At 45.8% G+C, this 22,906-nt stretch overlaps 1 protein-coding gene across 1 annotated transcript; it reads left to right on the top strand.

Moving 5' to 3' along the window:
* The first annotated feature begins 18,360 nt into the window (after positions 1–18,360).
* MRGPRX2 (MAS related GPR family member X2) lies at positions 18,361–22,210 on the top strand. The gene is made up of 2 exons (XM_032881114.1): positions 18,361–18,400; positions 20,621–22,210. The coding sequence occupies exons 1-2, from the start codon at positions 18,390–18,392 to the stop codon at positions 21,639–21,641; spliced, it is 1,032 nt and encodes a 343-aa protein (XP_032737005.1). The 5' UTR covers positions 18,361–18,389; the 3' UTR covers positions 21,642–22,210.
* The last annotated feature ends 696 nt before the right edge of the window (positions 22,211–22,906 follow it).

The raw sequence follows: 22,906 nt of genomic DNA, 5'->3' as shown, positions 1-22,906 counted from the left end.
TGGGTTAAGCCTCTGCCTTCGGCTCAGGTCATGATCTCGGGGTCCTGGGATGGAGCCCCATATCGGGCTCTCTGCTCAGCAGGGAGCCTGCTTCCCCCTCTCTCTCTGCCTGCCTCTCTGCCTACTTGTGATCTCTGTCTATTGAATAAACAAATAAAATCTTTAAAAAAAAAAAAAAAAGGATCCCTTCCCACAAATTCTGTGACTACCATGTCCAGCCATCCTTATTGTACCATGTGGCCCATAGGCAGATGATAGGAGACAATGTGAAAAAATCTTTGAAGTGTAGTCCAGTGCCTGCAGTATTTCTCAACTTACCAATGTTAATAACTGATCAAAGAGCAAATGAGCCCTTTGAGAAAAACTCTACCTGCTTTTGACTGTGCCCCAAGGAGGGAGAGTAGCATAGTAGAAAAAGAACCAGATTGGGAGTCAGGAGTTTGGATCCAGTCTCTCCTTGTAATTCTTTACATGCCCCTGTCCTTTGGGCACAGCCCTTCTTTTCTGAGTTGCAGTTTTTCTTGGAAAATGGGAGTTCAAGATAGGAAATTGATGTTTTTCTACGTGTTCTGACTCTTGAACAAAGTTCTTCTGCAAGAGTAGGCATTTGTCTCCATGGTTCTTGAACAGCTCTGTGTTTAATGTGGCCTCTGTGGTACAGGGAGCAAAAATGAAGGTAGAGCAAGTAAGTCCTCTTTGGTAATTCACAACCACAGAGCTCAAAGTATTGCTATCAGCTCCAACAGGAAAACCCACATGCTTGTCAATGACACTCTGGACTTTCTTGTTAGGGCTGTGGCACCAGCATGACTGAATCATATTTAGAAGGGTCACATCTGGCTGTGTGCTGATGACACTGATGAAACTCAGCACTGCCTAAGAAGACTGAGTTCCTGACTGAATTCCAAGTTCTAAGTTCAAACCTTGGTTTGCACTTTGTTGACCCATCTCCACAAGGATTAAAGGGACACGGATATATCATTGTCATCAAATACGTCATGATAATTGGCCATTTGTTAATTCATATAAAAATGCATGTGCAGGGCACCTGGGTGGCTCAGGTGGGTTAAGCCTCTGCCTTCGGTTCAGGTCATGGTGTCAGGGTCCTGGGATTGAGCCCCGCATCAGGCTCTCTGCTCGGCGGGGAGGCTGCTTTCCTTCCTCTCTCTCTGCCTCCCTCTCTGCCTACTTGTGATCTCTCTCTGTCTATCAAATAAATAAATAAAATCTTTAAAAAAAATTTTTTTAAATGCATGTGCAACTTCTTTGTTCATTAAATGTATATGTATTGGATGGATGGATAGATGGATGGATAGATGATAGATGGATGGTAGATGAATGGGTGGATGGGTGGATGAATGGATGATGGATGGGTGATATGTTGATGGATGATGGATGAGAAGACCCAGGATCTGGTTCAAAATATCACTCACCAGATGGGCATATGAACAAGGATTTTTCAATTACAAGTGACAGAAACCTTAATCTAAGTGGCTTAAGAGGAAATTTTAAAAAGAAATATGTTCACTTACATATCTGAGAAATTACCAACAGTACCAAAGCCCCATTTATCTTGCAGCTCTGGTTTCTTCTGTTCTAATTTCATCTTTCGACGGTCTTTTCCCACCTGGAAGCCAGTTTCACAATCAGCAGCTCCGTGCTTACATTCTTCTAGCTTTATAACCCCAAAAGAAAGAGTGTCTTTCCTCAGGAGTTCTACCACAAGTCCTTAAGAGGGTCCTCACTGGCCAACCTTGGGTCATGTGGTCATCCCTGAGCAAATTCCATGACCAGGAGGGTGCAGATTTCTGATTAGCTGGGTCTGAGTCTAGAGGTGATGGCAGCTCCGACAAAATTCATAGACTGAGAGTGAAAACAAGGTGTCATTCCCAGAAGAAAAAGGAATGGACACTGGGCAGTCAAAACACAGCAAGATGTCCTCTTACTCGATAACTATGCTCCCTGATTATCCTTACTGCACAGGCTTCATGTGATGGGAAAGCCCTTTGACAAGGTGGGTGGCTATTCTTTTCACTCATCATTTATCAGTAAGCACTGTGGCTCCTCCTCCCTCTTGAAGCCTTCCCCGGCATCTTGGCCTCCAAGTTCCTCCCTTTTCTGATCTAGGCCATTTAACCTTTCATGCCATCCAATTTGACAGCTAATCATCAAGTGTATCTGGTACACTCTGTACTTTGTAAAAAGTACCTACAACTTCATCAGCCCCAGCAAGAAATGCGGCAATGAATAAGACTCCCTCTCTCCATGGGAAACTCCCAATCCAGTCAGTGATAAATCTCCCCAAATTGTTCTCTAATAGCTTTGTGTGCAAATCTAATCTCCCAAACAAAACTCCTGCTCTCAGGTCACTCACATACCTCCAGGCCGTATCATCCTGAGAGTACCTGTCATGGGCCCTTGGAGCTCCCATCAGTAAAAGATCTGAAGCCTTACCCTTAAGTCTAAACCTTCTTGGTAAAGGATCCCCATGCTCTCAGCAGCCAGGTCAGTCCTTCTCTTTGCTACCTCACACCAGGTGCCTTGCTTCCCATGGCATGTCACCCCAGGGTCCTTAGTCGCCACGTCACTGGGATCCTCACCCTCAGCTTAACAGTGTCTTCTGTCTTTGCCTTCTTTAAAATCACTGGAGCTGCATGGCCCTGACAGTCCTTTGGATCTAGCTATTGCAAGCTGAGGAGGGAATGGATCCTGCTCTAACCTCTAAGAGACCATCCTGCGAGGCTAGAAACAAGGCAGCACCTTCGTGATCTGCTCTATTAGTCAAAAAATATGTGCTGAGCCTCTAGTACTCTGTGCCCAGAACATGTGCGAAGGAAATTGGCGAATAGGCAGGCAGGGTTCTGTCCTCTAGGAGCCCACAGACCCAATCCTGGGAGAGTGAAGCTTCTTTCGATTCATGGTAATCTCTTCTATTTATCTATCTATCTATCGGAATCGGCATGAAAGGAACTTGGTACAAGTACCCCATGTGGCTTGGTTATAGTGCAGGGGAGTGGGGAAGGAAGAGAAGAGTGGCCTTCATGGTGAGCTACTCAAAATTGTCCTTCTATGTCCTTTGTCAGTCAGGTCCCTGGACTTAGCATATGGACCCAGACTCATTCTCCCCCCACCAGCGGCCAAGGGGGCATGGGGACAGCAGCTGGCCACAGGCTGGGGCGTCTTAGCTTTGGCTTCAGCCATTCATTTAAGGCAATAAACCAGGGCTCTCCTTTGCTTGTACCAGTGTGCCCAAATCTGCAGTGGGTCCACTCTGAAAGCTTGCTTCGCTTACATTCTGCCACCACTGAGTGCAGGCCTGTGTGTTGGGGACCAGCTCGAAGGACAACTGATGAAAAAGTCTAAAGTGAAATGAAGCAAATCCAGCTGAACCAGGCCAAATTGCACGGCCCTCTCTAAGGCACTCACACGACTGAAGTTGATCTTTGAAAAAGGAGAAACGTGTCCTGATCCATCTGCTCTTCATGGAATAGCCCTCGAAGTCCTTCTTGAAAGGGAACATTTCTCTGGCACACGTCTCTTCCCTCCTTTGAACTCAGAGGTGAAATGGCTCCCAGGACCTCAGTCCCTTTCTCTCTGCCCCCACCTCTTCTTTCTGACATTAAAATCAGTCGCTGCCTTTCATATCCACATGGGAGGGGGTGGGGCTCCACTAATGAATGTTTGAGAAACCCTTTGAGATCTTGGATGAAAGGCACCTTATAAAATACAATTAAAAATAATAGGGGTAATTACTAGCTGGGTTAGTCCCTGTAGGTTAATTAGAGAGGTTTCCTCTGGCAGATTCCGAATCTGTGCAGACACACATGGGTTCAAAAGGCGAAACTGATTTGAGATTTCAGGGGCCACGGTTATGCCTCTTTCATTCCAGGATCATGCACTGACATCTTTGTTGAAATCCAAGGAAAGTCGCAGCACACCAGAGCTGGAAAAGATCTTTCAGATGATCTAACTTTCTTGGTTTGCTGATAAAGTCAGTGAGGCCCAGAGAGGTGATGTGACTGACTCAAAATTGCACAGCAAGTGTAACACAACCACAGCTCTGGAGGTCCAGTCCCTGGCCACTCCCATTAGGGTTAGGGTGGGGAACTCCCATCACCACTCCTAATCAATAATGTACTCTATCCAACCTGTGCATGCTGGTGACCTTCTATTGCATAGGAGAGCATTGGAATAAGAGTCAGACAGATCTGAGTTCAAATCCCAGCTCTGACGCATATGACAGACAGTGCCTAGCAAGTGAGCCTCAGTTTCCTCTTGTGTAAAATGGGACTACCTGCCTCAAAGGACTGCTGTGAGGAACCAAGGAGCGCTACACACCAAAGCCCCTGCTCTGGAGGCTGTGTTCAGTCAATGCTGCTTGAGTGAGTGCTGCAAGGACAAGTCTTCACCTACAGTTCTTGCTTTACACACCCATGTTCAGCTAGATTTAATGAGCCCCTATTAAGTGCCGAACACTGGGCGAAGCTCTCCAGTTCTTTATTTCACTGAATCACCACCACATCTCCATAAGGTTAGCTGTGTGAACTTGAGGTTCAAGGAAGTTAGCTAAGTCATCCAAGACCGCACACAGCTGAAGAGGAGGCAGGACTTGAACCCATGCTCTCTGCCATTGTGAACGCTGCCACTGCCTTCCTTTGTGAAAAGAAGCATGAACCATGATAAGCATGATGGATCTCCCAGAGGATTTTCTGCTGTGAGGCTGGACAGAAGTGATAGAGGACATCGGGGATAGGTATAGCCCAAAATGATCCACTAAAGCATTTTTGTTTTCAAGGTTATGAAAATTGAACTCTTCTCCTTAGCCAATATTTAGTTATTTGGGGCATCTGCATCGATGCAAGAAGTCAAATGATCTCCCTCCAGAAAAACAGTAGCTGGAACTGAATTTAGAATCAAGAAATCTAGACTCAGCTCTTGGATCCACTCCTTAGAAACCATGTGCTTTTGGTCAAGTTTCTTAACTTCTCCATCTTCGGAGTCTCACGGTCCTGGTCTGTATAATGGGCCTGACACTGCCCTCTTTACCCCTCACATGGAATCTTCAGAGGCCCAAGGGGCACAAACGCAGATATGTTTTGCCAGTTGCAACCTCCTTTACAATGTAAATTGTTACTGTTACTATTCACAGTTTAGAAGGTTTCTCAGTGATAGAAGAGGTGGCTACAAGCCCCAGGCCTGTGGATTTCAGGAAAACTGACTCAGCACTTTTCTCCAAAGGACAGTTCAGAGGATTCATCCTCTAACGCTCTAAACTCAGATTATTTGGTTGGAAGAGAGCATTTTAGAGGACCAGTCCTTTGAAATTCAATTGTAAATCATAATAGGTTCTATCTTTTTGAGATTTCAGTTTTTTCCCAGCTGAGTCCCAAGATCAGAACCTATTATGTCACATTTTCTACTTCTACCCCTATGAAAGGTTTTTGGGTAAGGCCAGCAAAATAGGGAAGAAGCTGACCTTAAGTTGTTCTGCGCATGATTTCCTCATCCATCCAACATTTTCCAAATACCTTCTAGAAACTAGAACAAGCAGGACTATATCTTCTGAACTATTCTTTCAGAATGAATGGCTCTGAGTCATCCTCTCCAGGGATTTCAGAGTTGACCAAGAGAACAATAATGCCTCAAACCACAGAGCTAAAGGGAACCCAGGTCCCCTTCTGCCAGTGTTTGGGCCTTCTGGAGAGACAGTCAACCAACACCCGCAGTGATGGGGCACACACTCCCTCACTTTGTCAGACACTTGCTAAAAGTTGCTCCCTATCTTTGGCCATCATCTGCCTCCAAGTAATTCTCACTCCCTGTGCAAGGGTCTGTCCTCTGGAGCCATCCGGAGAGATATACCCCTCTCCAACACCACTGGTAATGTGTCAGCTCTGAGACACCCCTTCCCAAGACTAGACTGCCCATGTTAGAGGGATGGGGTGATACAGACAAAAATGCATGGCTCTAGGCATCAGAAGGAAAGGCTTAAGTTCAAATCCCAGTTCAAAAACTCATTAGCTACATGACTTTGGGAAATTTACTTCACCTCTCTGAAATTTATTGTCTTATCTTTAAAACAAATAATTATCAATACCTCTCTGGATTGTTATAAGGATTTGAACTAACATACAGAAAGTGTTCACACATAGTAGGCATTCAACAAGTAGTAGTCTTTATTCGGCAAGATGCATTCATATTTAAAATATTTATTGAGGCACTTTCTTGGGTACTGTCCAAAAGGGACCAGAAAGAGAATGGGGTTTTGGTGTCAAAGACCTGGGTTCTAATCCAAGCTCTACCATTTACCAATCCCATGACCTTAGACAATGGACTAACTGAGTCTCATCATCTCATCCCTGCACAGGTATTCCTGAACCTTACCTGTCTCTTCTCTATGAAGGGATGTTGTGGGGATTAAAGGAGATGATGCCCACCAAGCACTGAGCCCAGCACTTGGTTCAACATGAGGGCTCAAAAAGTAACCACCATATTGAAAGAGTCAAGGATACTGAATACATGATGGAGTTAATGCAGGGCTCAGCTCAAGCATGGCAATGGATATTTTCTTGTATGGAGTTTAAAGTAATCTTCTCTAATTTTATGGTTCCTAACAATGAACTCTGGACTGCTTCCTCTTTCCACTAATTTTCCCAGGGGGATAGATTCTTGAATATACAGGGACAAAGTCCTTTAGCTTTGCTGTGTTGTTGACACCCATGGGAAACTTCTATATAAGGCTGAAAACACTGCCGATTAGCCAGACATAGTCCTAGCCATGTCTCTGACTGCGAAGAATTTCATTACATTAAGGTATGAGTGGCTGGTAGCTGAAGGTTTCCAGAGAGAAGGTTCCCAACATGCAGTGAGAGGTATGGTGACAAATTCTAGCCACCTTTGAGATTAGAAGGTGTCAAGGTATAGCACCAGCTATAGCTTCTGCTCAGAGCAGGGAAACTAAGGCCAAAGATCAGTCATGTAGGCGGGAACAACATAAGGGAAGGGAATAGGTAGGAGGAGAAAACTCAGTAAGCACCAGGGCTCTCTAGGCTGCAAGCAAGGACAGCGTTAGGATCTCTGAGACCATCCCCTGGGAGGGGAGAGGTCATGCATAGCTTGGGATCTGCTCAGGGCTTAGTCTGCCGCTTCATGGTCTCTGTGGGGCTGAGAAAGGCAGCAGCTGAGAGAGAGATCACTACTAATCCTTGTCTTTCCATTGGAGCCACTGGGCCCAGGAAGAAACAAGTGGAGGAGAAAGGAACAGGTTTGATTTAGTCGCCATTTCAGAATATCCGTGCAAAGTGCCCATCGTAGCAATGTTCACCATGGTGGCTACAGTGAATAATTCTGTATTGCATACTTGAAAGCTGCCAAGACAGTAGATCTTAAAATTCTTCATCACACACACACAAAAGGTGTAACTATGTAGAGTGATGGATGTTAACTACCTTTACTGTGGTGATCATTTTAGAATATATACAAACATTGAATCATTAGCTTGTACACCTAAAACTAGTATAATGTTGCATGTCAATTATATGCCAATAAAAATATTTCTGGGATGCCTGGGTGGCTCAGTGGGTTAAGCCTCTGCCTTCAGCTCAGGTCATGATCTCGGGGTCCTGGGATTGAGTCCCGCATCGGGCTCTCTGCTCAGCAGGGAGCCTGCCTCCCCACCCCACCTGCCTCTCTGCCTACTTGTGATCTCTGTCAAATAAATAAATAAAATCTTTAAAAATATATATTTCTGAAAAAGTACTTATCCTACTTCTGTTTTAGTGATATGATAAAGGAAATCTGTGGTTCTCAGCCTCTGTCAGTCACCTGGGGTCTTGCAAACATGCAGATTGTGATTCTGTGGATCTGGATGGAGCCCCAAATTCTTGCATGTCTGAGATGTTCTCAGGGGATGCTGAAGCTGCTCTGAAACTCTCTGCCCAGAAAACACGCCAAAATGTTAGGGGAAAAAACCTTTTAGAAAATGCTTTTCAGTCAATTGTAGAGACTTCAAGGAAGGGGACCCCGGGGCCAGGAGTGATGCCAGGCCAAAGTCCAAGTAGATACTTGAGAAAAGAAGTGATCACATCTTCTAGAGAATTCTACACAGTCCTGTCGTCTAGACCTGTTACGCATAGAACTTTGCTAGGAAGGGGAGGGTGACACTTGACACTAGTTCTTGTACCCATGCAGGGTGGAAGTCAAATTGGAGACCCCTCCCCATAAAGCCAGGACTCCGGAAGGCTTATACAATGAGAAAAACGGTGATCGATATAAATAAAAACAAAGAGAAGTGCCTATGTCAGCCCCGATTTGGAGCACTTGGGGGGAAGAGGTCCCTGAGATTTTAGAGCTTCTGGATGACTCTTGTGTGCTGTGAGAGTCTGAAATGACACTGGTAGCATGGTCTTAAAACCCCCCAAATGACCATTTAAATCTGAAGTGGACCCTGGTCTGTTATTGGTATATCCCAATCCCCACTGAAGCATCCCAAAGTCCTCCCTGCAGGCATGTTCCTCAAACCAGGCCATAGGGACTTATAAGATTTCTAAAAATAAGGGTTCACTCAATACATACAGGGAAACAGACCGCTGTGAGTGTGAGGCAACAGAAATAGCAAACCTTAGAATCAGGCCCTCGAAGACTTCAGATACTAGGATATAGAATATAAAACTTAATATGTTTAAAGGAATAAAAGAATAAAAAGTGAATAAAGAGCGAGAAACCACAGTTGTCCCCCCTTCATCCATGGTTTTGGTTTTCACAGCTATAGTGGTCCGTGGTCGGCTGAAGTTGGGGAGCAGACAATCCTTTCCAGGCCGGGTCGGGTCAGTGGGGGCCTAACGCGACGTCATGAGGCCTACGCTGTTGTTCACCTCCTTCATCTCATCATGTAGACGTTTTTATCATCACATCATCATAAGAAGAGAGCTGAGTATGGTACAAGATATTTTGAAACAGATAGACCACAGTCACACAACTTTTATTACTGTATAGTGTTATGATTGTCCTATTTTATTATTATAGTTATTAATCTCTTACCATGCCCAGTTTATAAATTGAACTTTATCATAAGTATGTAGGTATATATAGGAAAAACATAGTATATATACGGTTCAATACTATCCACAGTTTCAGGCATCCACTGGGGGTCTTGGGATGTGTCACCCGCAGATAAGGGAGGAGACTACTATATAAAAATGAACAGGTAGATTTGAAAAAATTATCAAAATGCCTGCTAATGATAAATCAGTATTCCTAGCTGCCTATATTAAAGCCAACACACTTCCTATTAGAAAAGCACTGGCGGGCCAGGGGGCACCTGGGTAAGTGTGGGTTAAGCCTCTGCCTTCAGCTCAGATCATGATCTCAGGGTCCTGGAATTGAGCCCCACATCGGACTCTCTGCTCAGCAGGGAGCCTGCTTGCCCCCCTCTCTCTGCCTGTCTCTCTGCCTACTTGTGATCTCTCTCTCTTCAAATAAATAAATAAAATCATAAAAAAAAAAAAAGAAAAGAAAAGCATTTGGAACTTTGTCCCATCCCTAACCATTAAGCCCCTTGTCCATAGCTGCCCAGTGTCGCTGCAGGGAATGTTATAAAAAATACCATCCCTTTGTCTGGCTCATCTTCTTGTGCTACTTCTCCTAGCTCTGGGGTGCTCTGGCTTTCTTCTCCAGTTCCCAGTGTCTGGCTCTCCTCCTTATTTAGGTGACATATCCAGACCCTCCCCTCTCACTGGCACCTGAGTACCTGTTTCACAATGGCACCCTCACTCTAAGTGTGAGGGGGTCTCAGGTATGACCATGTCAGCAGCGGTTATAATCATGCCCCATTCTACCATCACAACCCGCATACTGGTTTACAAAGCACCTTTCATGTCTGCTAGATCACGGTCATCCCCAGACAGAGGAGACAGGCTCAGAGTTACTGTCATTCAGCTAGAAAGCTACAGAACCAGAACTCCAAACAGGACTCATGGCCATGCCTCCACCACGGCCCAGTGCTTGTTCTAGTCCAAGGTTACATCCAAGGTTAGAGCAACGATCAATAACCAACCAGCACTTTCTGTTCCTTTATTATGGTAAACCCTTACCAGCCTTCCTCAAACTGAATTGACATCTTCTTGTTATTACCCAATTGATTGGGAAATCTCTGGGTCATTGCCAAATGCAGGCTTATGCTCAAGGAAATGTTAACTTATGTTCCATATGTCTGAAAATAACCCATCTCTGGTTATAGTCAGTAGAGACATAAGTAGAGGTTCTCTCCAACAAAAGTCACCCTAAGCACAACAAAGGGGAAAGACAGGGTCCCCAGATATCTCCCCTCCTACTGTCTCAAAGTAATATCTTCAAGTCCAACAGAGAAACATTTTTAACTCTCAAGAACTTGAAAAACCACAAAACATGTGTGCTTAGGTGTCTCGGTCAGTTAAACGCCTGCCTTTATAAATAAATAAAATTCTTAAAAAAAAAAAAAAAGGCACCAGACTCTTGATTTTGTCTGAGCTCATGATCTCAGTGTCCTGAGATCAAGCCCCATGTCAGGCTCTGCACTGGGCCTGAAGCCTACTTAAGATTCTTTCTCTCCTGGGATGCCTGGGTGGCTCAGTCAGTTGAGTGACTGACTTAGTTTCAGGTTGTGATCTCAGGGTCATGATGTTGAGCCCTGAGCAAGTTCCAGGCTCAGCGTTGAACCTGCTTTAGATTCTCTCTTGCCCCTTCCCCTGCTCATGCTCTCCCTCTAAATAAATAATCTCTTAAAAAAAAAAAAATTATCTCTCTCCCTCTCTACTCCCCCAAAAAGAAAAAACAAAAATCATGACTGTACGTGGTAGGCCCAATAGGAAGACGGGTCAGCAAAGGCCTGGCTCACAGGGCATCTGGGCGTCCTTGCAAAGTTTCCTAGGTGTGTTGGAAATCTTTTATGCCCCACTTCCCATATCATAGGCTCACCTTTTAAATGAGCCATTGCTGTGGCGACCAGCTGTACCCAAACTGCACAGAATAGCTCTTGCTTTCTGACAGCTACTACTCTGTGATCCTGGGCAATGCCTTAACCTCTCTGTGCCCCCAGGTTCCTCCTCTGGAAAGGGGGGATGAATATGGCACATACTTCATATGATTGTAATGAGGATAATATGAGTTAATAAATGCAAAGTAGGTATAATAGTGCCTGGCACAAAGTCAGAATTACAAAAAAGATCGACATTACTGTTATTATAAGTATTATCATTATTTCATTTTTATTCTTTATCTAGGGCTGGGTGCCAGAAGAAGAAGACTGGGCTTCTTAGCTCTGAGTTTGCCAAGTTGGAGTCTGACTTGCCATGGTCGGGTGTTGACTTGAGCCCTCAGGCCTCAGGGGTGGGAGGAGTGGGGCAGGGAGGGTAAGAATCCCATTTACGGAACGCGCAGAGTCTCCGAGAATTCTTATGACAAATCAGGGAGAAGGTACTCATATTACCTCTTTTATAGATAAGAGGAAACCAAGGTTTAGAGAGGTTGGTGAGGTCACATGGCCAGGAGTGGCTCATCAGGCCTGAGTCCTGGAGCCTGGGCCTGGTTCTTGGGGCCACCATGTCAGGCTGCAGAGGTGGTAAAGGGAAGCGCATGTTTCTATTGTTACCTGATTGATACTGTCCAGGAAGAAGAGGGAGGTAGCAGAGACGTGCCTCCCAGCCCCCTGAACCTGATCACAAATGCCCCAGGGGATCATCTGTCAGAGCTGTGAGAGGAAGGGGGACCCCTGAGCACTGCTTGCCTCAAGTACAAGGGTGCTGGGCTCCAGGTGAGGCAGGAGGGGCGTAGCGTGTCTGTTGGAAATAGCCCTGGGCCAGGAGTCAGGACCTGGATTTCAGGCCTGGCTCCCTGGGCAAATTCTAGCACCCAATCCAGGACCTGCCAAGCAATGGGAGTTCCATGATTATTGGTGAACAAATGAATGAATGAGCCAATGAATGAATAACAATGTCTCAGCTCTCAGAGTTTCCAACCTGGAGGACGCACTCATAAGCCTGCACAGAGAGCAGCATGTGCTGTGTCAGGCTTGTAGGGAGAGCACAGGGGCTGTGGAGTCAGTCCGGGAAAGTGCCCCTGTGGACTGGGATATATTCCAAAAGGGGGAACTTGACTGGGCCAAAAGGATAAGGGGGCTTCCAGGAGGCATAGAAGGGGGAAGAACACAGAGCATGAGGCCTGCTTGCACAGAGGCTTAGAAGGAGGGGCGGTTTAGTATCTGAAAGATCCTTATGTACTGTTCTAGCCCTTTCCCTCCATTTTCCCAAAGCGGAACTCCAAACTGTATACTTATCTGTAAACTGGCCCAGCTCCCCAGCACGGGTTTTCTAAAATCTGGCCTCGTTCTAGGAGCTGTTTTAAAACAGAGATCTGTCAGCTCCCAAGGCCCAAGGTTCGACTCCACCCAGCAACTATAACAAGGCCTAGGACCAACCCAGCCCTTAGGGAAGTCTGGGCCTGCACCTCTGTCCTCCTCCTTGGCTGCCCACTCCCCTACCATGGTGTTTACATATCACCTCTCCACTCCCTGGCAGCAAGGCCCCACTACCTCTGCCTGCTCCTATCTGGCTGAGTGCCACTCCGCCCTGGCCAAACACTGGCAGAGGAAGCTGGAGAAAACCAAACCAGCAGGCCTCACCAGGTGACAGCCCGGCTGTAAGGAGCCCAGGAAGAAGAGGGTGACATGGAGGTCACTGGGGTTCCCTGAAGCCGGAAAGACTTGGAGAGGAGCCGCTCTCTGCTGGAAGGTAAAGAGCAGGGAGTCTGACCTTTTTAGCTCCCTGACAAACGTTCCTGTGAGGGTGAAGAGAATTAAGCAGCCATCATGGGTCTTTGCATCTTTGTAGTGCCTTGTGGTTTACAGTCCGCGCTTACATGAGGTATCTACTCTAACAGAGACACAGCAACAGGAGTGAAAACAGAGTTCACCTGCTGTCACACAGCGGCAGGTGGGAGGGCCCCCGTCCAGGTCACAGCTCCACCCCCGGGACTCGCAGTGGCTGACATGTGCAAAGTAGCTTGAGACCCTGCTGGCCTGGGGTACTTGGATGTCAGGACCAAGCCTCAGAGGCCTTGTGGGATTCCAGGGAAGGAATGGGCTAATAAAAAAATGAGCACGTTCTTGACACTCATAGAGCTTTTACCACACTCTAAGCACACACTGGTGTCTTTGAGTACCTCACGACAGCTTTATAGGCAGCCATCACCATTTCACTGAGGTAACTGAGGGTTAGTGAGATTAAGCAATTTAACTGTCAGTAAGGTTCAGTTAATTAGTAACCCTGTCAGAACCAGGATTTGAGATCAGGAATGATCATTCCATACTTTGATTTCACAGACACTGCGCTACATGCCACTGGTGAATAACCATCCTGAAATAACATGGCTCCCCTTCACTCGCCCACTTGAAGTGGACCTCTTCCCAAACTTCACTGACTGGGCCCCCTGCTGGCCAGCCATGGGTTACATGATCCTCACAATAATCATTGACTACCACCTAGTGGCGCCACATGGAATGTCACATTTCTATCCTTTCATTGGATTTTTGTGACGTTCACACCTTATCCCAGTGCCTGCAACAGTACCTGGCACAAAGTAGACATTCAATAAATATTTGTTGAATGAACTCAAGTGATTCTTAGAGGAAAAATACGATTTTCTTTTCAACTAGGAAAACTAGAGTTTTGGTCGTCCCAACTTTTTTATTCCTAGAAGCTTCCCAGGCCCATGTTTTATGTTCCCTGACAGCTGATCTGAAGAAACAAAGAATCAGGTGGAGAAGAAGCTGGTTCTCCTCAGTCAGATGAAGGTGGCGGCGCGCTTCCCTGATCCCCCCAGCTACTCAAAGCCCTAAATTCCTGTCTCCATGAGGCCCTGACTTTCTGGGGAACTAGATCTTGTTTGAGCAAGAGCACTTTGACCTAACAAGGCAACAGAATGGAAAGGAAAGAATTCAATAAGGCTTTACTTTCCTTCTCCTCTACTTCCCATAGAGAATCAGCTCTGAGCTCCCTTGAAGCAGGAGGTCCTTCCTGGAGCTCCTGACTCTGAAATGAACTCTTGGTCTTCCGGCTGGAGAAAGCCCTGTAGACGAGGCTGCCTGATTTGGTATTATCAAGAGCCTGAAAAGCCATGTGGTTTCCTATGCAAGGACTATGAACGACCATAACTGGATGAGAAAAGCTCAGCACTCTCACAAGGGAGTTTCCTACTTCCGGTCCTCCCCTGCTCTCCCCAGACTGAATTCTCTTTCCTGCTCTGAAGTCTTGTGACTGCTCTTCCCCCCAATCCAGCCAGTTCAGATTAATCTTGATCCATTTCCTCCTGCAGCCCCTGTCAGGGCCACTGGAAGTCAGCCATCATTCTGATGATGCAGCCGTGGTCTTCCAGCATGGTCATGAAGACCCAAGAGATCAATGGAGCCCACTCTCCGGTGGGGTTTTTATAGAAAGGATCCTATAACCCAGTGACTTTTCTGTCCCCAGTGCTAGATCCAGCTTATTCTGCTTCCACATTCCTGGATTCCCCTGTGATTTTCTAGGTCACAGTGGCCTGCTCCCCCATTTCTTCAAAACACCACTCCCCGACTTGTACGGTGATGAATACTGAATCTAAGCCAACTACAGATGACTTCCATTTCCCACAAAGACTGGGCTTCTTAAATATTGTGTTAAGTTTTAAAGCAGACTACCCTGTCAAATATTCTTTGTCTCCATTTTGCTTTGTTCTTCTATGCCCAGGTCTTTCTCACAGTTAGTTAAGCCTTAAAATTCTCTGCCTAGAAGGACTTCCCCATCCTCACTTTTCCAAGTCATTTGTTCAATCACTAAGTCATTCGTGCTTGCAGACACAAGTGCATACGCTTAAAATTTTTCTTTTGCTGAGCATTGGGTCAGGCATTGTCCCAGGCACTGGGACTCAAAGACATGGTCATTATTCTCAAAGCACTCACAGCACAATAGGAGAGAAATACGTCCTCAGATGCTTAAAGTACTATGTGATCAATGTTTTCATATGGACATATTTGTGGCTGCACGAGCAAAAGGTATGTCCAAATTAAATTAGTTTTAGCAGAAATAGACATTTTTGGTTCAAACAGCTGAGATTCAGCAAGACAACATGGCTCCAGGCATAGTGGGATTCAGAGTTCAGATGATAACATCAGGATGCAACACCCCCCACCCCCCGCCCGATCCTGGCCTTGGTTTTATTGCATGCACTTGGCTTTCGGCTGCTGGTGATATCCACATGGAGTAGAATGAGAAGAAGAGGTTCAGATACAGCGATGAGTCACACCCTCCCAAAATTATAACTGCAAATTCACATAGTAAAATTAGCTACACATACATTCTCACATACACTTTTACACACACACACACACACACACACACACCACGCAACAAAACTATTCTTCATAGGGACTTCCTATATGACACCTAAATGACTAAATGACTCTAATGAAAAGAATTTGTAACACAAAATTTTGGGTCATGGAGGGCGCCTGGACTCATGAGTATATCACAGGGATGGAAAGGGGAGCCTCTGGGAACCATTAAGGACCTGATGAGAGTCACTTTGGGATCAAGTTTGGCCTTGGGAGAGAGCCCTGTTTGAGGTCTCCCTTCTCTTTGGTACAGAACAGATCCAAGGCAGGGGGTGGGGGGTAGGACACAGGAGGAAGAAAGAGCTCCATAGGCACCAGTCTTAAAACTTAGTTTTAGACTCATCACAGCTGGAAAGCATCTCACTTTACAGAGAAGGAACAGAGACCAGATTCCATAATTAATTATTAAATTGGAAATATACTACACATTACAAAACAGTGTATTGGATTTATTGCACGCAGATACCAAAGTATTTGTGCAATTGTTTCCATTGTAGAAGTATGACTGGAGATTTATATTTTCATTTATATTCTATCTATTCTCTCTGTGACAGCCTGAGGGATGTTTCTAAAGCACAGAGCTGATAAAGTTTCTTCCTTTAACGGAAGCCCCTCTGCAAATATGAAGGAGATTCATATTTCCTATCCGGCTTCTAGAAGACAGAACTTTGGGACAAACCAAAGGTCAGAAATCAAAAGTTGGGAGCTCCAAAGACTAAACCTTTAGTGTATTTCTCATTAGTGAGGTCACTAATGAGAAATAAACTACCAAGAAATTGCTTAATCAAGCTTGGCTCTGAGTGAAGAAACATTCTCTCTCTGGAGAATTTGTAGCCATAAGTCAGTATCACATTGTGATCCTAACACTTCAAATGACAGACGAGATCTCTGGCGACATCCTGAAAAATGAATAATGCTGGGAAGGTCCCCCAGGTAACTAGCAAAAGAAAAAGAAGACCTCTCTGGAGGAGCTCAGCTGTAATTCAGGCCTCAGAGGATTCCCACAGATAAAGTCCCAGCGAAAGGGAGCAGCTCAGGATGCCTGGGTGGCTCAGTCAGTTAAGCACCTGCCTTCAGCTCAGGTCATGATCACAGGGTCCTGAGATGGAACCCAGCATCGAGCTCCCTGCTCAACAGGGAGTCTGCTTCTCCCTCTACCCGCTGTTCCCTGCCCCGACCCGCTCGTGTGCACTCCCTCTCTCTCTCTGACAAACAAATAAATAAAATCTTAAAAAAAAAAAAGTGAGCTACTCATAGTCAAAAATCACAAACACAGAAAGTAAAAAGGCACTGTGTGAAAGTGATAGAAGACATAATGGGCAATAAAATCAGACATACATAGACTTCAGCGCTGGAATTATTGGAGAAGTATAATATGGCCATGCCCAATAAGGTTAAAGACATAAAAGAGAGAATTGACAGTGTGAGGCAGCAACAAGAGATAAATCTCAAGTAGAACATCTAGAAATTAGGGACACCTGGGTGGCTCAGTTGGTTAAGCGACCGCCTTTGGCTCAGGTCATGATCCTAGGGTCTTGGGATCAAGTCCCACATCGAGCTTCTTGCTCAGTGGGAAGCCTGCTTCTCCTTCTGCGTCTGCCCCTCTTCCTGCTTGTGCACTCACTCTCTCTCTCTCTCTCTCTCTCTCTCTCTGACAGATAAATAAGTAAATAAATCTTTTAAAAAAATAACTTCTAGAAATTAATACCATAAAAAGTAAATTTAAAATTCAGCGGATGATGCAACAGATTAGACACAGTGCAAAAGAGACTAGTCACCTAGAAGGTACAGCTATAGAAATTACCCAGAAAGCTAACCAGGACACAAAGAGATGGAAAATAAGAAAGAATTTAAATGATATGGAAAAATAGGAAAAGAAACTTTAACGTATATTGAGTTTGACTTCTGGAAAGAGATAGTAAAAAAAATCATGGTAAGAATTAGCAAGTATATAGGACTTACTATGAGTTCCTATTATAAGCTGTCACATAATTAATCCATTAATCTTCACAACAAAGCTATAGTTTTGGATCAATGAATAAGTGAGTAAAAAAGTTTTTCTGATTGTTTTAAGTGCTTCACAGTGAAGATTTTAAAGAGGGTGGCAAGAAACTCAATTTGGCCGCAGCATGGGCACATGAGAGGAAGTCATAGGAGCTAAGGCCAAAAAAATTAGCTATCTCTAGCTGATCTGAAAATAAGCTAGCTAACAAATATTGTGATGTAGAGGGAGAAAGGTGACAATGTGTGCAGTGCACTAAATTCCTTATCTTTTATAAGGGAACTCGATATTCCCTGCTGTTGTTATTGACAAATCAAAAGCAGAACTGTAGTATTATTATACAAAGTCATAATATTAGCATCTGGAAGAATTTAGAATGGAAACTGGAAGTGCTGGTTGCTATTGAGAAATGAGAGTAGGAGAGAACTCGTGTTTCACTTTATACACCCTGGCATCATTTGAAATAAAACTAATGTGCATATATTGCTTCTGTGATTAAATTTAAAAAGATTAAGTGAGCCAAGACATGCAGGGCCTTGAACATCAAGCTGGGCCTTGAACATCAAGCCAGGCTTTGACATCAAGCCAACAATTCTTTAGCTATGGAAGCTCACACAGCTTGGTGGATGGTTTATTGCCCAGGCTCACAGAGCGCAGCAAAAGGCCCTAGGACAGCCATTTCTCACAGGGAGGGGGACCGGATGGGGTAGAACGGGGAGAGGCCAAGATAAGTGACTGGAGTCATGGCACATGAAAACATCTCGTGAAGTTTCTTGCTTGACACATCTCCAGGATTTCATTTGCTGGTGCCCTTTGGGCAGGAAATCACAGGGGCTGTCCAACATCTTGATAAGCCTCAGGCAGTCACCAGATTCCACTCCTGTGGCCTTGGACCCCTTGCCATCCACAGAGTAGAGAAGTCCTCTCTGCTATTTCTCAATCTCAGGAAAGCTCTTCCTTTCCTATTTTCTACCCCCAGCAAGAAGAATGGTGCTCAGGTAAGCATTTGATCAAGAACTATCTTCTTTCAGAGACAGTTCTGTTTTCTTCCTCTTAATCCGCTTGCTTGTGAATTCATTTTAAGGGGGGTGCCAGGGCACCCCACTGCAAATCGGGAGACATGAAACTTCCTCATCGAGGCTTTGGGTGCTGGTGACTTGGACTGTGGGAGAGCCAAACGGCCCCCACCAGGCTCTTGTGACTTCCTTACTGTCTCCTTATACTCCCTCTTTCTCTCCAGTCAAATCCGCAACCATGGAGAGATGTATTGTGCTCAGGGACGAAGGCAGCATTCTACCACGACATTCCAAAGCTAAATTGTTTTAATAACATCAGGTTTCACAGATTTGTTTGCTGTTCAAAAGTTGGGTTTTTTCCCCCTTTGTACCCTTGTATCTGACATTGTCCTAACAGAAAATATGGTACCCGAACAGGTACAGGTAATGGAGGAGAGTAATGAAAGGACAGGTCACATGGGTATGGGCAGGGCTAAAGGAAATCTATAAAGGACGCTAACAGAAGACCCCAGAGACAAGGACTGAAAGGGAAAGGGAAGAAGTTACCAGAACTCAGGAGGGCTGTGGATATAGGAAAGGACCACCAGACAAGGGCACAGTCCTTAGACAGAGTAACATGTCCACTGCTAATTCACAGCCTGGCAGAGAGTCAGAAAGTCACAAACCCCCAATCACCCTCCTCCCAACCCCCAGCTCCTGTCCGTGTCTCGCTTTCACTGAAAGCAACCAGGAGCCAGAGAGAGGGGGAAACCTTCGAAGAGGATGATGAAAACACCCAGAGGAAGGTGGAAAAGATGGAAATGAGATTTGATGGCAAATGGAGAAAATCCATCTCTCTCTCTTTTTTTTGTAAGATGCTATTTATTTGAGAGAGAGAATGAGTTGGGGGAAGGACAAGTTGGGGGAAGGACGGAGGGAGAAGCAGACTCCCCACTGAGCAGGGAGCCCAACAAAGGGCTCAATCCCAGGACACTGAGATTACGTCCTGAGCCAAAGGCAGCTGTTTAACTGATTGAGCCACCCAGGGGCCCCCAAACCCATCTCCTCTTACAGCCTTCTCACAGTTGGTATTTCCTGGGATTTTCTCTCTCTGTGTGATTGGATCAATTTCTCATGGTACTCCTCAAGATGTATTTGACTGTCTGCACCTTTCTATCTGCTGTCACTCTTTCAGAATATTCTCTCATTATCATCATAAATGCCTTGAGAACGGGGGCACCTGAGTGGTTTGGTTGGTTAAGCGTCTGCCTTCAGCTCAGGTCATGATCCAAGGGTCCTGGATGCAGCCCTGTGTCCTCCCTGCTCATCGGAGAGCCTGCTTCTCCTTCTCCCTCTGCCCCCACCCCGCCCCCGCACCCTTGCTTGTGTGCACTCTCTCTTTCTCTCTCTCAAATAAATAAATAAAGTCTTTTAAAAAAAATAAATGCTTTGAGAATGGAACGTAGTTTTATGAGGGGTTTTGTTTTTTTTAAGGTGGTGTATACACATACTCGTAAATATTTTAAGTTTATTATTTTGACTGCTCTAGAAAAAAAGCCATTGTAAGAGTGACTTAGACTGTGTCCCTCGCAATAGAGTAGGACATTAGGGGGACACACTAATGGCCAGGAGGAAAGTATCTCCTGTCCTCATAAAGCCGACATGCTGAGACATTTCTGGCCAAGAGGTTTGGCTATACTCATACCAGTCTTTGCAACAGGTCACATTCTCTTCATGACCCTAAATCATGACTTCCTTTGTGGTAGATGGACCACCTTTAGTCACTGAGATTGTCCATAGGTCATGGCAGGGTCTTCCAACTTCCTGGCCCCTAAGAGGAATTCTCAGTCTCAGGGAGAAGGAATCCTGAGCTCAGGGTCCTGCTGTCACCACACATAACCTGTCCAGACTTTTTTCCTATTGCCTCCTACAGACCTGACATGGTCTGGGAGGTTAAGAAGAGGTGTGTGAACCCTGGAATATTCCCACATTAGTATAAGGTCGGTGTTGCTGTAGAGAGAGTCTAAGCGGTAGCGTCAGAGACAACTGGTCTGAATCCAGTTTCCAGAACTCCAAAGCAGTGCAGTGTTTGGTGAGTATGGTAACCTTTGCAAGCCTCCTTTTCCCTCCTCTGTAACATGGAGACAGTAATCCCCCAGTAGCAGTCTGGCCCTGAGGAGGAGTGAGCTTCCAGCAGGTGCTCCGTCTTGTTTGTGTTCCCAGGAATACCAGTGGAGGGTTTCTGAGCCTGGATCCCACCGCCCCAGCCTGGGAGAGCACACTCACACCGGTGAATGGAAGTGACCACGCCTTTCTGCAGACTTTCCCCGTGGGGATCCTGATCGTGTCCTTGCTGAGCCTCACCTTTGCCCTCGGTGGGCTGGTGGGAAACCTGATCGTGCTGTGGCTCCTGGGCTTCCGCGTGCGGAGGAACACCTTCTCCGTCTACATCCTCAACCTGGCAGGAGCCGACTTCCTCTTCCTCTCCTTCCAGGTTGTCTATTTCCTGGTGATGCTTGTCAACTTCCATTCCGTGTCCCTTTCCATCCCCACGTTTTTCGTCTTCGCGTGGACCTTTGCCTACATCGCAAGCCTGAGCCTTCTCAGTGCTATTAGCACAGAGCGCTGCCTGTCAGTCCTGTGTCCCATCTGGTACCGCTGCCACCGCCCAAAACACACATCAGCTATGACGTGTGCCCTGCTCTGGGCCCTCTCCTTGCTGCTGAGCATCCTGGAAGGGGAGTACTGTGGCTTCCTGTTTCGGGGTTTCGATGACAATTGGTGTCGGGCGTTTGATTTCATTGCTGCCACCTGGCTGATTTTCTTATTTGTGCTTCTCTCTGGGTCCAGCCTGGCCCTGCTCAGCCAATCGCTGTGTGGCCGCCATCGGCTGCGGCTGACCAGGCTGTATGCGACCATGGCACTCACGGTGCTGGTCTTCCTCCTCTGTGGCCTGCCCTTTGGCATCCACTGGTTCCTCTTACACTGGATTCTGATACAGTCCTCGGATACAGTCCTCAAGCATCTTTATCTGGTTGCTGTTCTCCTGTCCTGCATCAACAGCTGTGTCAACCCCATCATTTACTTCTTCGTTGGCTCCTGTAGACAGCAGTGGGCTCAGCGGCACAGGACCCTCAAGATGGTCCTGCAGAGGGCTCTGCAGGACCTATCAGGAGGGGATGAGAGTGAAGCCAGCCTTCCTCAGGAAACTCTGGAGATGGCCGGAAGCAGTGTGGTGTTCTGAGTCAGTCTGTCTCCCTCAGACAAATGTGGCTTTGAGAGCCAACTCTCTCCCCATCAGTTTGGGAGGTTTTCTTGACTTCTCTCAGCAGGTGGGTGCCCTGGTCTTAAAGCCTTCAAGTTTTAAGATAAAGCTGAAGGTTGAGATAACAGTCCTCCTTGTGAGGTCTGAGACAGAGCCTGTCAGGCAGACACTGAAGTCCAGCGCCTCAAGGACAGCCTCCCCCAGGACCTTCACACCATCCCCAGCTTTGCCAACTCTCAGGTCCCCTTCTGAAGAATCCCACCTTCAGCAGAGGCTGAACGCGGTACAGGAAAAGTTGACATTTTCTTTGGTCACTGCGCTCAAGAGGGACTAGAAGAACATTCCCTCACAACTTTCTATGGTCACCCTCCTGCCATCTGTCTCCATAAAATTAAAAGAATTGAAGTGCAGTCTAGTCCCAAAGAGCTATTGTCTTTGATTTTGAAAGGCCCTGGAATATCTCCCTAGCTTAATGGATGTCTGTTGAATAAATGACTTAATGAATAAATATACTTAATGAATAAATAAATGATGAATTTTTACACCAAGCCTGTACTAAATGTCCGTTTACCAGATTCGAGTCACCATGTGTTTCTTTCTGTCACCATTGCCAGTTTGTGCAAACACAAAGTTGAGTTTTATAACTGGGCAAATCGAAGTCAAAGCATGCTTAAGGTCTGAGGTAAGTCGTCTTACTGTAACTTCCTGTCCCTCGCCCTCCAGAGGAACCCCATGTATGTACCTTCTCATTCCCGTCTCTGTGCCTCTGCTCTGGCTCTCCCTCTCTTGAGCTCTCTGATCCTTCATGGCATGTTTCCTTTTTTTTTTTTTTAAGATTTTATTTATGTATCTGAGAGACAGAGAGAGCAGAGCAAGAGAGAGAGTGCGAGCGCACGAGCTGGGGGGAGGGGCAGAAGGAGAGGGAGAAGCAGACTCCCGGCTGAGCAGGGAGCCCGATGTGGGGCATGTGGGGCTGAATCCCAGGACCCTGGGATCATGACCTGAGCCAAAGGAAGACTCTTAACCAACTAAGCCACCCCCTTTATGGCACGTTTCCAATGTGTCTTACCAGACTCTGTATTCTCTGAGGACAGGATCTTCTTCAGATTTACCTTCTCTTCCACAGAGCTCGCAACGTTCATTTTATTAATTCAATTACAGAAAAACATTTCTAAAATGACATGTTCTGTAAAAATTATAATATGTTAAGTTTAAACATTGCATCGTCTCATAATTTTTTAGTT

This window comes from Lontra canadensis, unplaced genomic scaffold, assembly GCF_010015895.1.
Source record: "Lontra canadensis isolate GAN:19392208 unplaced genomic scaffold, GSC_riverotter_1.0 scaffold74, whole genome shotgun sequence".
NCBI classification, from domain to species: domain Eukaryota; kingdom Metazoa; phylum Chordata; class Mammalia; order Carnivora; family Mustelidae; genus Lontra; species Lontra canadensis.
The sequence above is the reverse complement of the archived record's forward strand: the minus strand, read 5'-3'. Positions and strand labels throughout refer to the sequence as shown.